This window comes from Passer domesticus, chromosome 8 (genome assembly GCF_036417665.1).
Source record: "Passer domesticus isolate bPasDom1 chromosome 8, bPasDom1.hap1, whole genome shotgun sequence".
NCBI classification, from domain to species: Eukaryota; Metazoa; Chordata; class Aves; order Passeriformes; family Passeridae; genus Passer; species Passer domesticus.
This window is the reverse complement of record NC_087481.1, coordinates 46,919,444-46,934,163: the sequence shown is the minus strand read 5'-3', so window position 1 is coordinate 46,934,163 and position 14,720 is coordinate 46,919,444. Positions and strand designations below refer to the sequence as shown.

The window sequence follows — 14,720 nt, the reverse complement described above, 5'->3', positions numbered from 1 at the left end:
AAGAAATGTAACTTCAGAGAAGTGTTACTTTGGTTGCCTCACATTTGAAGATTCACAATTAACATAACTGTTCCAATGTGTTTTTTCTACGGAAATTCTTAAAATCAAAACAGAAGTCTTAAAATCAATTTGTATTCAGATATACTACATAAATAGTCTAACAAACATGCTAAAAACACACATTATTCATTTATACTGACCTTTTTCACAATCCAAAGAATAGAAGTAGAAAGATTTCTAAAAAGGTTATTTTTCTTGGAATTAGGTTTCATTTCAGTTCCACAGTTAAATTACTTCTTGACAAGCTTTATCCAGAAAATATACTTTCTAGAAAAAAATGTGCTTTTTCTTTACAACAACTTTTCCTAACATGAACTAGAATTCTACCTTTTTCTTTAGGAACAAGCAGGTACCTGTTCCTCTCCTACTGTCTGAATCTTCCTTCTCTGCTTGGCCCTGCTACTTAAATCTATTCAGCATATGCCAGATGGATTGTGGATAAAGCAAATGGGTGCTGACGTTAAACACAATCAAATGTACCTGGTCACATCTATTCCTGTTCAGCTGTTCTGCACTGACAGCATTACAGAGGGCTGAGCACTAAAGCTTTTAAAACACCTGTCAGCAACTGGCCACAGACCTCAACAACTCCGTCATCCATTGTAAGTATCGAAGTGTAATTACTTACACAAAGTAATTAGTTATATTACAGCAAAATGTGTTCAACTAATAACTTGATCTGTGCTTGCTATCATCTAATCAAATTTTACCAACTAAGGATCAATTTTGAAAACAGATTGTGGACAAATACCTTATTTGAAAATATTTAAATAGTTACTATAACACCTCTCTGCTTTAAAAAAAAAAAAAAACAAAACAAAAACGCTTGCCTTTAAACAACAATTCTGAACAATTAACTCTTCCTACCTGTAGAAGTTGAGTTGCACTCCACCTTGCATCTACATTCTTTTCCAAACATTTCTTCAGAAAATCTTTAAAATCTGATGACCTACACAACAAGCAAACAGCAGTGGTCATTCTTCTGTCTTAACATCAGACTAGCATATAAACTGAAATATTCTTTAGGTTCACATGAATCTACACTGGAACTCCAAGTCCTGCAACTGATTCAGGAAAACACAAAGGGAATACAGGAATGCCAAGACCAAAACAATCTTTAGAACATTTGTCCATTATCAGAAGAATTTACTTTTTGCTCTGGACTATTAATACACCTGATCTGCTATATCACTAACTGAATCATGTGAAGATATTAAATAAAGCAAATAGATAATGGCTTTTAAAAACACTTTCTTAGTATAAAAATGCTTTAATTTCCTTTCTCCCTATCTTTGTTAGATGGCCTTCAGATTTGTCACTACATTTGCAAAAAAGCTATTTCACATACATTTTAAGGCAAAATACTGTAAAATACTTCTGTATAAAAGCTTCTATACAGAACTATGACCAAAAAAAAGTTCAAATTGTATCAGAAGACATATATATGTATACACACATGTACAAACATATATTGGAATTGTATGGACCTGCCTTAATGCATAAAGCTACACCATAAAGTCCAGCAGGACTGTGTTCATCAAATTTAGCAAACAAATGACTTGGAATCCTTACACTGGGGTGGGGAAGCTGTGAATGAAATACAAACCACTTTGAAGGCTGTGCCAGTGTTGGCGGGTCAGATTTTGCGATTTTCAGCAGCACTCGCATGGGATTGAGCTCGTGATGAGGTGGCTCTATTTGAGCCATTTCTATCAAAGTGATGCCAAGAGACCAGATATCAGCCTTGTAATCGTACGGTCTGTCTTTAGAGGTCTCACACATGACTACTTCTGGAGCCATCCTGCAAAGACAGCAACAAAGTTCCAGATGAGAAAAGGCTTCTTGATCTGTTCTGAAAACAGTTCTAAACACAGACATTCACTGAAGCATTGCTAGAAGCACATTCCACCATCAGTGTATTTAGACAGTATCTATCAAGCTTGCAATATCAAATCAAAACTAACATTAAGATACTAGTTCATACAAAAAAGTCAACAAAAGAGTGCACTTACCAATATGGTGTGCCAATAAAAGAGTCTCTTCTTTGAATTGTTCTGGTGTTTTTAGCTGACACTCCAAAATCCGCTTAAAGCAAACAGTAAAACACTATTAATAGGGTGGTGGAAAACATACTATATATTTTTTATTTTACAATTGTCTTTTAAAGTGGTGTATATTCCAGAGCAAACATTCTTCAGTATTAAAAATTCAAAGTGAGGTAAAAATATTTGTGTTCTGATAGTCAAGTGCCAAGGTTTTATAGCATCTATAATAAAAGATCTTGAAAAAAACATATTCTACATTTCTACAAAAGAAACCCAAACCATAATGCTACTGTTGGGCTGTATGGGACAAAAGCAAAGTAAGTATTTACTGCAGGAAAAAGTGCATTACATTCCTTTAAACAGAAATTATTTTTTTTTTAGTCTATGAAGTGTGTATTCATCAAACATGGCATCAACTATCTCAATAAATTCAATAACTCATTCTATTTTCAGTTTCAGGACTCAAATTTTCACAAAGTTACATTTCCCCTTCATCTTACAGGTTTCTTTCCACGTGATTTTCCACTTTATAATAAATACCTGGAAGCTTGTATATGTGCTTTTCATGGAATATTTAAAAAAAAAAACTTTACCTCTTTGCAATTAGTTATCTATAAAGCACTGCATCTCACTTTAAAAAAAAGATGACGTTTAAATAAGTGTTATATGCTTAGACATAATTTTGTTAATGAAGATCTAGAGATTAGAGCAATGGGACAAAGAGCCATATGTTTCCATCTTTAATCTGTACAAAATTACTTGATGGGCTCAATACTTGAGAAGTCTAATTTTGCTCTGTGAAAAAAATCAGGACTAAAATCTATTGGTTCAAAGGCATAAAACTGAAATTTTGAGGGACTACAGGTGTTGAAATAATAAAGCTCATATATATATAAAAATAAAATGTAATAAAAGAAATTTACTTGCCATTCATACATCTGTAAAACAAGGAATTACCCATTTCTTTGTACAACAGAATCCAAATACAAGTAGTTTATAAGGAGTAAAATGCTCCTTCAAAGGATGCTGTATATTTTTCATAATTACATTGAGTCTTTTTTTAGAAATCCTGATTAGCAAACCTGAACGCATCACCAAATGCACGTGTGGAAGAAATCTCCTGTGCTCTGAACTGTTAAGTAGTATCTTGACCGCCTACAAGGTGCTGTGTACCAGCTAAGCTTGACAAAATCTTAAAATAGTTCCAAGTCTGTATGAGGAGGAGCCAGGTCATGTGAGGAGATGAACTGAAACAAATTACTCTGACCATGAGACTCCTGCTATGATCTGTGGTTTCTTTTACAGCAGTGCCAAGAAACAAAGACAGTGGCTCTATTACATTCACACATCAAGCCTATGACCCAAGTGCATCACTAAATGTTCAGCTCCAAAGAAAAGCTACACCAGTGAAGTTACATGTACTCTGCAGACTAAAAGAAAGCCAGATGCAAGATTGTGTATACAAGGAATAATCTTGTACAGAAGGGATCCAAGGAAAAGCACAATCACACTGAACTGATCAATACAGCAAAGCAGGTTCTTAAATATTCTCAGTTTCTCATAGAGAAGGTGCACAGTACCTTGCTGAGATGTGATCAATATGAGTTAGGCAGGAGATATATTCCTGAATTTGGACACATCTTGCTTACATTTAAAAGGAAAGTCTGTATCAAGACTGCAAATTTAGAGCCGCAGTTACCTGTGGCAATATTCTGATTCTCCTTACCTCTGCCCTCTGTGCATCCAAGGAAATACAACTGATCACACTGATCCCATGCAGAGGGAAGGCTTTGAAACCTGAGCGTGGGCAGGGATGTCATGGAACTATGCCATGGGCAGAGCCACTGTAAAGGCTGACAGCTTAGACACATTTTCCCCTGAAACAAAGTGGATCCAGATAATTCCTGCCCTTTCCTGGCTGAATGAAGGGATGCTATTCACCACCAGCAGCCCTTTGTCAGTTCTGCATGGAGGAATCCTCATCAGACTAAAAATGTGGATGACTGCTTAAACTGAGATTTAAAAAACCCCAGAAATCAACAATAGTAAGCTGCATTTTATTCCAGACTGTTCTGTCTTTATTTCAGTCTGATGAACAACTGAAAAAGGAATGGAAAAACTAAGCTGGGTAATTGAAAGAGATTATTACATCCCTCTCAAAGGAAGAGACAACAGTACAAGGTACTGCTTTTTGGTGATTGTGAAGAACATTCCCTTTCCGAACTAACAACTTCAAAGGGAAGTTCTGATGTTATCACAGTGAAGGTAAGTATAGTCAGGATCTTTATACTAAGAAACAGTAAGACCTATGACAACTTCTTGTGCTGATGTTGAAGTATGAAAAATGTGACAAGTATGGTCAGGGTATTTGCTCAAGTTTTTTTGTTTTCTTTTTTTCCTTGATAGTACCAAACCACTTGCTTCTGAAAAACCTCTCATTGTTAGATTGGTATTTCAGTAGGTAAACCCTGACAAACTGCAGCTAAAGGAAAATACAATTAAAAGATCATGCCAAGTTCTAGGAAAGAGTTTTATTTGCAACATGCTTACCTAGTTTAATGTCTCCATCTAATGTGAAAAGAATATTGCCAGCTTTTAGATCTCTGTGGATGATCTTATTCTCATGCAAGTAGTTCAGTGCTTCCAGTGTCTGCCTGCACACCACTTTGATCTGTGGCTCTGTTAAGGGCCTTTCAAGCTCTACAAGAGAGAGACAGAAATAATCACAACATTTTTGCATTTTACGTTACATGTTCATAGCAAACCCTATAGGAATATATGGAGAAACTAATTAATCTGACAGATTCTAAGCATCACATGTCAGAAAAAAATTCTGTCTCAGAATATTTGCTCCTTCCAGTAATGATTTTATTCCTTGAACCCAACCCCCTTCTCATTATGAATTATGTATACCTACCTATCTGAACTGTGAAAAAACTACATCATTTAGAGACTGGTTCTTTTGTGTGGTACATAAAGATGCTAAAGACCAGATCTTCTACATATATATTTGCATATCAAAACAATACACATATGAAATTAGTCTTACAGTATATATTATCACTTTAAGGTATTAGGATTATTATTATTATTATTAGTTGAAATAACTTATTTACCCAACATTACTGCATCTACTGCTCCTCCTGCACAAAATTCAATCAGGATCTGTATATAAATAAATGAAAAAAATACAGAAATTAGAAATTAAATAGTTCCACTGAACTGAATCATTGATTAAGGGAGCATTATTGGGAGATCAGAGTTTCAGGCTATTTGGCCTCTACAAGTTGTTTTACTAACCTGCAAAATACTGGTACTGTTACCCAGCTAAAAGTAGGGCTGTGCTGCTCAGAAAATTATTTGAAAAATGCCTCAAGACCCTCAGACAAAAGTTTTAATCCAACTATAAAATAGCATAATAAAACTTATAAAACATAATGACACAGTCAGCTTAAACCTGCTCCTTGTAATGTGATTTACATAATCCCTGCAAACTCATTTCTCGGTTATTAAGCTCTACTCCTATACTATAAACTCTCTGACTGAAAAGTCCAAGAGCTAAATGATTTTCCAGTAGCTGATGCTATCTCCTATATTGTTTCAGATAAGACAAAAATACAGAAAAAATGCTCTGAAAAGCTACATCAAATTACTAAATTTAGATGTTTACATAAATTTTCCTTTATTTTCATTCATGCCTATAATACTTCAAGGCCTTTATCCCAGAATGTAATAATACCAGAACAAGTCCATCCCCAGTTCTGAGTTTCCTTTTGAAACAAAATATACTGCAATTATTTCTGAGCACAAACTATGCTATGATGGACAGAAAGAATATATACAAAGCAGAAAGAGGAGAGACAAAGAGAATGAGGAGAGCAAGAAAGAGGAAATCTCATCCAAGACCAATATTCCACTCTTCCTTATGTGTTTTTTTTAATTTAATTTGAACTTTAAACATTATAAATTATAACCTTCTATCTGACAGCTAAGAAGCATTTCTTGTCAGAATCTCAATAGTCAATATGCTTGGATATAGTATCTTACTTTTTATTTTTCTGTAGAGTAATTTTAAAATCAGCATATAATTGCTGATAAAAGAGGAAACCTCAAAGTACACCTTGTACCACAACATATATATGCACCATTTATGTCACATATACTTCAAATTATTATTGCAATTAATCCCCACAACTATGGTACCAACAAATATATTATATAATGTAATATAATTGTAAATCCTGTAAACATTATTCCATTTACATGCTTCTTGTGTGCCAAGTAGGTAAGCGTGGGAAATTGTACATAAAGAATTCATTTCTCTAAAAGTTGTAGTTTGGTCTGGCAAAGGTCTCATTGCTAGAGAAATTGTGTTTCTAACCTTGGAAAGCAAACATGTATTTAATGTCCAACTTTCATTCTTCTCGTTTTGCCCTCACTAAATTCTGTTTATTTACCACATCATTAGCCTTGTGGCTTATAAGCCCCTGCATTTCACTGTAAATATGTAGCTCCAATTTTATTTTCAAAGTCTTTACTCCTATCTTTGTTCTGCCAGTACCCACTCAGTTTCATATTGTGCCTCTATGCCTACTTGCTTTCATGCTGACCTTTATGCATAGAAATTTTTTCACTATTCCACTGTTTTATATAATAATTTACTCTGCACTGAGATCACCAAGTTTTGAGCTTAGCAAAACAAATGTGCATCAGGAAACATGGTATTACACTTCCACCATTTGTTCAAAGGGTAAAGATTATTTGTAAGACTCCCAGAAAATCATCTTTATTTGTTTTAGGCATCTTTTTGAAGTATAAGCTCTTAAAAAAAAAAAACAACCCAACCCATGTATTCTTTGTACCATTCCAAAAGCAGCTATAAATATTGCATTGGATTACCTGAAAGTACAAACTGTTTTGTCACAGCTAAAGCTATCCAAGCAAACACCCAGGATCAAGCACACAGGGACGTGCAGTCCCACATATGCACTCTGCACATCGAGGTACAAATACCCAGGGTTTAAGTAAATTAATTATTGTTCACATCCTGGTAAACTGTCCTTCCTGGGAGTGCCAATAAACTCACTGGCATCTAAAGTATGTAATACACAGGCTGACCTTTGCAGCACTTTATTTATTTTTCAGGTGTGGATTCTGAATCTCACTTAAAATCATGCTAATGTAATTGAAATCTGAGCCCTGCTGTTACAAATAAGCACCAGCTGAGAACTCTCTCAATACACAAAGTGAACTGCTAATTTCCACATTTTAAATTCAAATCCCTGACCAAATGACTCAGGGTAGCACGATTCCGCAGTGACAATTTCCTAAGTCATACTCACAATTTACAAATTAGTTTTGAAACTGAGTAGTTATCCCAACAGTGACAATCCAGATAAAATTTGACAAATAATATTTTGATAAAGAAAAAAGTGTAATTTCAATAACCTTTTGAAATAAGAAAAAGCACTTAGAAAAGGAAAAATACCTACCCAAAGATTGTTTTCATAGTAGAAAGCATCTAGGAGCTTGACAATATTAGCATGATCACAGGATGCTAAAATATCAATCTCCACCATGTAATCTTCAAGTTCTTCTTCTGATTTCGTATCTATCACCTTTGCAGCAGCCAGAACTTTTGTTTCTTTGTTCTGAGCCTGTAAAAGAAGAGTCACAGAAAACATATACATGAATTTTATGAGAAAACTGGCACCAGCAAAAAACCCCCAGAAATAAAGCAACCCTCTCTTCTCTTGACACTTCTGTACAATTTTCCTGCCTCCAGTTTCCTCCTCTACAAAAAGAGAACCCTGCATAATAAAGAAGAGATAAAATCTAGTAGAAAAAGGATTTAATAACTTTTCTCAAGGCCAAAAACAATGAATGTAAAAATGCTTCATTCTCATCACATTCTTCAAACCATGATCTATAGCTCAGGATAATTGGTGCCTTACTAAGATGAAGTTCTGTACTGCTCCTCAAACACCATCTATTGGCAAGGAGTACAAGGAGCTCTACCCTCTGTTTGTGCCCTTCTGACTCTCCCCACGTTGTGGCAGCACCGCTGTTCCCAAAGCCAGGCAGAGAACCAGATCCTCCCCCAGGAAGCAGCTGAAGCTCCTCTTCAGCCAGGGGCTGTATGCAAGCTCCCAGCTTCAAGAGCTGCTGAGGCATCATTTGTTTGTGTTTGTCTGGGCATTTCACTGCCTGTGCCTCAGCAGCCTGGGAGGGCTCCCCAGGTGGGACCCATGGAAGATGGGGCACTGCCAATGCTGCCCGCTCTCCTGCATTGCTCCTCACCCACACACCGGGGACCTGCTGCTGCTGCAGTGAGAGGGACGAGTGCAGAACAAGGAAAACAAGCAAAGGAAAACAAGACTTTGGGTACCCAACGAAAAGGCATTTCTGCTCTGTATTTAAATATTCTTTGGCTTTTTTGAAACATAAGAAATTACAGACAAGTCCGGTGACTTATTCAAATAGCAAAACATTTCAGAAAACAGGAAATGCTATTTATTAAAAGAACACTGCTGAAACCTAACCACAAAAAATATATACAATATCTAATAACTCTCTTGTAAGTTATGTTTGAAGGAATGCTCAATTCCAAGCTGCAGCAAGCTTTAAACAAGTGTATTTTTCTCAAGCCATCATATAAACACTATTTTGTCAAGTAGTGATATTTCCAGTGGTTACCTTTGAATAAAGCAAGTTCAGGACTGAAGTCTACTTCACCCACTGAACGTGAAGACCATGAAGCAAAGTCCTAAATTTACTCCACTGAATTTTGGACATTCGAGTGAAATTAAATGGCAAGGAGGGACACAGGCTCTCTCTAAAGCAGCAACAGACAAGGACCTGCAAGAGGAATTCCAGCTTCTGATGTGAAGCATCACAAGATGGTTCATCCTGTCTCTGCTGCTGTGGATTGTGCACGGCCTCAAACCTATTTGGGATGATCCCAGGACAGGACACAGCAAAAATCCCAAAACCTGAACTTTGTCTCCTAATGACTATATACCAACATCAGACAAAAGCTAGTATTAGCCAGAAAGTAAGAATTCTTAAGAATAATTCTGAAGATCTAAATATTATTACTTGAAAAGCTATAAATAATTCTCTCAATGTGGCAAAAGATAATAAAATATTTAAAGATAAACATTTATATTAACATTCAGTAAAACAGCAGCAACAGCAAAACACACTTATAAAGCATAGTCCCAGCTGATTCATCTCATGTTGAGGGTAAAGGTTTTCCATTACATTTCTTTTTATCTCAATATTCTTTCCAAAACAAAAAACCACTAAATCTTCCCAACCTCAATATTTGTCCTCCCATGTTTAACAACAAAGATAAGTAATCTGTATAACATCATTTGAAAACCAACTACTGAGAAGGTTTCCAACACACATTCTAATAATAAAAAGGAAAAGGTCTGCTTAGTAACGCAAACAACATTTGTTTTGGTTTCATGCTTTGTAGCAAGAATGAAAGACCAACCTTCCTATTCCAGAGCTGCACTGTAAATTAAACACAAAAAGTGAAACAGATGTCTGACCACAACATAATTTGACTTGGTAGCTTTACTTGTGCAGAAAAAGTTTTTAAAACACCCTTCTAAAGATCTCAAATTTTTTAACTGTAAATGCACTTTTTTGAAGCATGCATGGCCACACACTCTTCACTGCACCCTAACAGATACTTAAAAAAATAAAGCTGAAATTAATTTTTACGCAAATTATACATTATAGTTTACAAACTATATAATAGCAAATGTATTTTGTTTAAATAAAACCATCTATATCAGGTAACAGATGTTACTGCTTCCAGATACAGTTTCACCTTTGAGCAAGAAAGGCATTGCTAAGTTAGTGTGAATGATTACATGCTGGGGAGTTTGCTACATTTACAGCATATATTGTTTTTTTCTACTGACAGAACACTTTGTATTTTGATTTTTCCCAGATCCTTTTGCTTAAAGTAAGTAGAAATCTGCTTTGAGTATGCTTCTATTATTTCCTCCTTGTGGCAGTTCTATTAAAACACCTCATTACAAGCCATGAATTATTATAGAGACAGTGTGATTATCTTTATGAGCATCTTAACAATTATAAACAAAACAAATGTTTGACTTTGTTCTGACTCAAAATAGTAAAATTTTTTAGGTCTAGATCCAGACTTTTTTTTCAGCTCTTAAAAGAAAAAAGCTTTAGAATTAGCATATTTCCACTGGCTATTTCTGAGGACTGATGAAACATTTTAAGTATACATCAAGTTACACCTGAAAAAAAATTATATGTTTTAAAGTTCTTTTTGAATAAGGCATTAGTCATCTCCACCACACAAAGCACTCTATGAAAAATACCCATCTATTTGGCTTACTGTAAGTAACGTGCTCTTTTGAACTGTGTAGAAAAGGATTTTACTGTTCATGCACAAGATTCATGAATCACTGTACTGTACAGTGGAAAAAAAACCTCTTTGGATTAGGAGGAACAAAAAGCACTTGCAACTTCGTGTGGGCATGTTTGTTTTTTCTAAACTTTGGCTGAAGTCTTTCTTCTTCCACAAAACGTTCTCCAAAGGTCAGAGCCGGAGCAAAAATGATTGGGTAGAATCAGTCCTGATTTGCACATGGAAACTCTGCATTTGGGTACACCAACACTTGAAGTCAACCTGCCATTTATGTTACAGGACATATTTTGAAAGGACAGAACTTCTGAGTAGCTGTAGCCCAGCAGTTTTTTTCCTGTATTCTAGCTCTCATCTACTAATTCAATTTATTCCAAATGCTCTGCTTAAATACATTTGATTTTGCATCTAGGATTAAGTGACTTAAACCTCAGTCCTATGCTAAGAAATCCAAACTGGCATTTTCAGTGGTTATGTGCAGACAAGGAAGAAAGGGGTAGAAGGATTCATTAACAAAATTTGATCTTTTCAAAAGATACACACATAATAGATGAAAACCAAATTGGAATAACTCATTCTCTCAAGAGTGACTAATGCACAATGACGTGGATATAATTAACTATTAGATTTAACAACACACAAATATTGCAATCCTTTCAGTAAAACTCCTATTTGGATTATGTATTGAAGGTTACTACAGCAAACATTTTAACTTAAGGAGAGAGAATCACAAGGAAATAACCAGCTGTACATTACAGCATGGTTCTTGCAAGGGATGGCACAGTCTCGTCAGCTGTCAATGCACAGAAAAACACACTTAATTCTAAGTTAAATACTTTGAAAAAGATGGATTGCAGGCTTATATAGAATAAATCATCTTAAAATTACAACTTCCAAATGAATATGTCTGAACCTACATCCCTTACACTGGAATGGCAATGTACATCTAATGCACAAAAGCGTTGCAGAAATCTGAAAACGTCTCAAGAAACAAGAATAACCATTCCACACAAAACCAGGCCCTACAGGAATGTGAAATTAGTGACTCCTCCCTAACAATGCTGGATTTTTGCACAGGATCATATAACTAAATGTAAGTTCTAGAGGCAGAAGCTTTGTGAAGAGACTGACAGCAGAATATTAAAAGGTAGTTTACTATCCAGGCACTAGGCCAAGAAGTTGCATATTCCCAGCCCTGGACAGCAGGGAGAGCAGAGCTGCTGCTCCAGAGTAATAGGATTACAGCTCAGAGATAACACACAGCCTTTCATCTTCTGATGACCAATATGAAGTTTCAGCCTTGCTTGTGAGGAGCTGTTTCAGTTTCGGATCACCAGCAAACACTTCCTTTCCAGCAGTGCATCTCCTCTGCAATGCAGCTTTAAAAATTAAACAATATCTACAACTGAAAAAAAGTTAAGTACATCCTTCACCTCTCGTTCAGCCAGCCAAGAACAAAGATGAGATATGAGATAGAAAATTGTTCATCACCTTTCCTCCTGATGCATGATCTCTCGTGAGATGTTACATAACCCCACTGCATGTTTTGCAGGTAGCAAAACAAATCAATTAAGAAGCTTTTCCTTTCTGACTCATTCTTCTCAACAAAACCATACAGTCACAATCATTGATCATCAAAGTTGTCAAAAGGGGAAAAATACACACATCCTTATTCAGCAAAAGATGTTTTTCCCATACAAAAAGCTCCACTTTTGTGTAAAATCAGGATTGTCAGATCTAGCTCCACAAAAATTTTCTGACAGTGCCTGGGTAATCAGTACTGAAGGGCTAGCCTTGTACTACGCAAAGGCGGGAGCTGTTTCTCTGAGCTACCACAAAGCAGAGATTTCAATCTTTCTTAGAACATGTGAATTAAGAAAAAAAAATTGCTCTCATTTTAAATTTTAGCAGCTCTATCAAATAAAAATGTAAGTAGTGTGGCCTGCTGAAACAACTACAGTGGACTTTTGTTTTGTCTGAGTTTCCTATAACATATTTAACAATGTCCTGTAAATTTTGAAACTAAAAAAGTCCTGCATGATTGACCGGTATCAAGTGTTCAAATTTCTTTTCAAAAACATCGAAATGTATTTTTCATCAGTGAATTTTAGAAAAGAAGTCTATCTTAGATAAAAGGAAGCATTAATTCAAACACTAAATGTTAAAAATGTAATTAAAAGTATCAGTTTGAATTCAAGAGCAAATAGCTACTCCTGCAATATCAAACCACAATTTTAACAATAAACCACAAGTTTGGCCAATGAAGAAGACAGCAACCTCCACAAATTTCTGGAAATTAAGATGAGTCAGTCATTTCAAAGAAGCTGTTTTTTGCAAGAGTCTTCATAATGTTTGAAAATGCAGTAGTAATATAATTTTTAAAGGGAGATAATTTCAATTTTTTGTTCAATTATAGTTATGCTTGGCCCAAGGAATTAAAAAACAGCTAACTTCAGTTATACCTGCTGAAACTTGTTGAAATTAAGGATACAGAAGATTTATTCAAAACATAATGAAAGGAAGTATCTCCCAAAGAAGATGATACACCCTTGAACTACAGCTGATCAACCAAACATTTTCCCAGCCTTCACAATGTATCACAGCTACCCTACTATACAGCTTCTTCTACTTAAAAAGAACGTAATGAAATTCAGTTTCTCTGTTTAATGCTGGGGGAAAAAACCCAAAAAAACAAACAAAAAAAACCCCAAACCAACCAACCAAACAAACCCAAACCAAACAACCCTGAAATAGGAATACAGATAAAAGTGCCTCTATTTCCTACAAGCAAATGCTGTTCTTACAAAAGTAGAGGCCAGGGTTCAACCCAACTGCTGAAGCATCTTTATGATCCTGTGGTCTGGTGCTGCCTTTGTGGCTACGCTCGTTTGGGAGCTGTTTCCATGACAACTTCACTCTTTTAACATTATCCTTGTACTTCGTTCTTACTGTGGTTCTTCTGCTTCCTCCACAGTTGGTTTTTGAGGATTCCACAAGTTATTTTTGGGAGTGGTATGAAATATAATTTTCATGTTTAACCTCATGTTTCCCACTAAGTATTCTCATTAATTCTGTGGTATTTTGCATACTAGCTAAGTAGAGTTCCCATCCTGATTGTACATGCTTTGTGCCACTGAAATTAAAAGGAATACTTATATTCATCTTTGAAAAGTATATGAGCTGAACTGGCAAATATGTGAAAAATAACTGAAAAAATCCTTTACAGTAAACTTAACAGGAGAAGATATCAGATTTCAGCATAATTCTTATTTAAGCAAATACATTTAAAACACAGACTAAAAAATAAGAAAAAATTGATAAATACTTGCAAGAAAAAAACAGCTATGGCCTTCTATAATATCACATCTTATTTTCCCCTCTCTTGCTGCATGATGGCTTTCATAAAAGCAAGAGGGAAAACCAGCTGACAATACTGGGAAAGCATTTGTAACTAAAGCTTTATGTGCTATCAGAGGTGTATGTGCAAAGGAGTGGTATTTTTTACCTAAATTCAGTTATAACTGTACATCCTACTTGCTAAAGCATCATTAAAACACACAATACTGCATTACAATCAATGTAATCCTAAATTTGAGAAGAGGGAGGTGTGACAAATTGAGATTTATCCCCACAGTGCTAAGCTGCTTTGCTGGTATCTTTTCCCTGCAGAGGACACTAACAGCTGCTGGCAGAGGTTCTCTGTTTTATCCAGCAGCAATGACAGCCCCAAACCAACTTAAAACCTCCCAGAAAGACAGAAACACAGTGGATCTTCATCTTGGATTACAAACACCCTACAGTTATTTATTTGGTTGTTGTGTCATTAGGAAAACAACCAACACAATGCTTAATGCTTACCAATTTATTTTAGTGACTACAGCTTAAAAGTCACTCTATTCCAGTAATAAACAAACCTTTACTCCAAATGATGTAATTAGGAGTGCTTCCAAGAAACAATGTTATCAAGAAATAATTTTTAATCAAACCATAATTACTAACTTTAGCTGTTCCCTAGAATTAAGACAAACAACAAGTCAGAGTTGAAACTGTGTACAGACTGGTTTTATCAGAAAATTATCCCACTGCCAGGTTGAGAATTTTATTATTTGCTTTTGATAATTTTATTATTTGTCTGAACATAGGACTTTAAAAACTTCCAAGTCCTTCATCTGGGAAGTTTTTGCTATACTCTTGCTTCTAAT

General features: G+C 35.4%; 1 protein-coding gene across 4 annotated transcripts in view; it reads right to left on the bottom strand.

The window, feature by feature from the left end:
• SLK (STE20 like kinase) overlaps positions 1-14,720 on the bottom strand; it is a 49,375-nt gene that overhangs the window by 20,570 nt on the left and 14,085 nt on the right. For all 4 annotated transcript variants that reach the window (XM_064431221.1, XM_064431220.1, XM_064431222.1 and 1 more), the window contains exons 2-7: positions 7,598-7,762; positions 5,222-5,270; positions 4,656-4,805; positions 2,073-2,145; positions 1,667-1,861; positions 928-1,009 (exon numbers count right to left, since the gene is read on the bottom strand). In XM_064431221.1, coding sequence (XP_064287291.1) covers positions 928-1,009; positions 1,667-1,861; positions 2,073-2,145; positions 4,656-4,805; positions 5,222-5,270; positions 7,598-7,762 — 714 coding nt within the window. The remainder of the gene's footprint in view (positions 1-927; positions 1,010-1,666; positions 1,862-2,072; positions 2,146-4,655; positions 4,806-5,221; positions 5,271-7,597; positions 7,763-14,720) is intronic.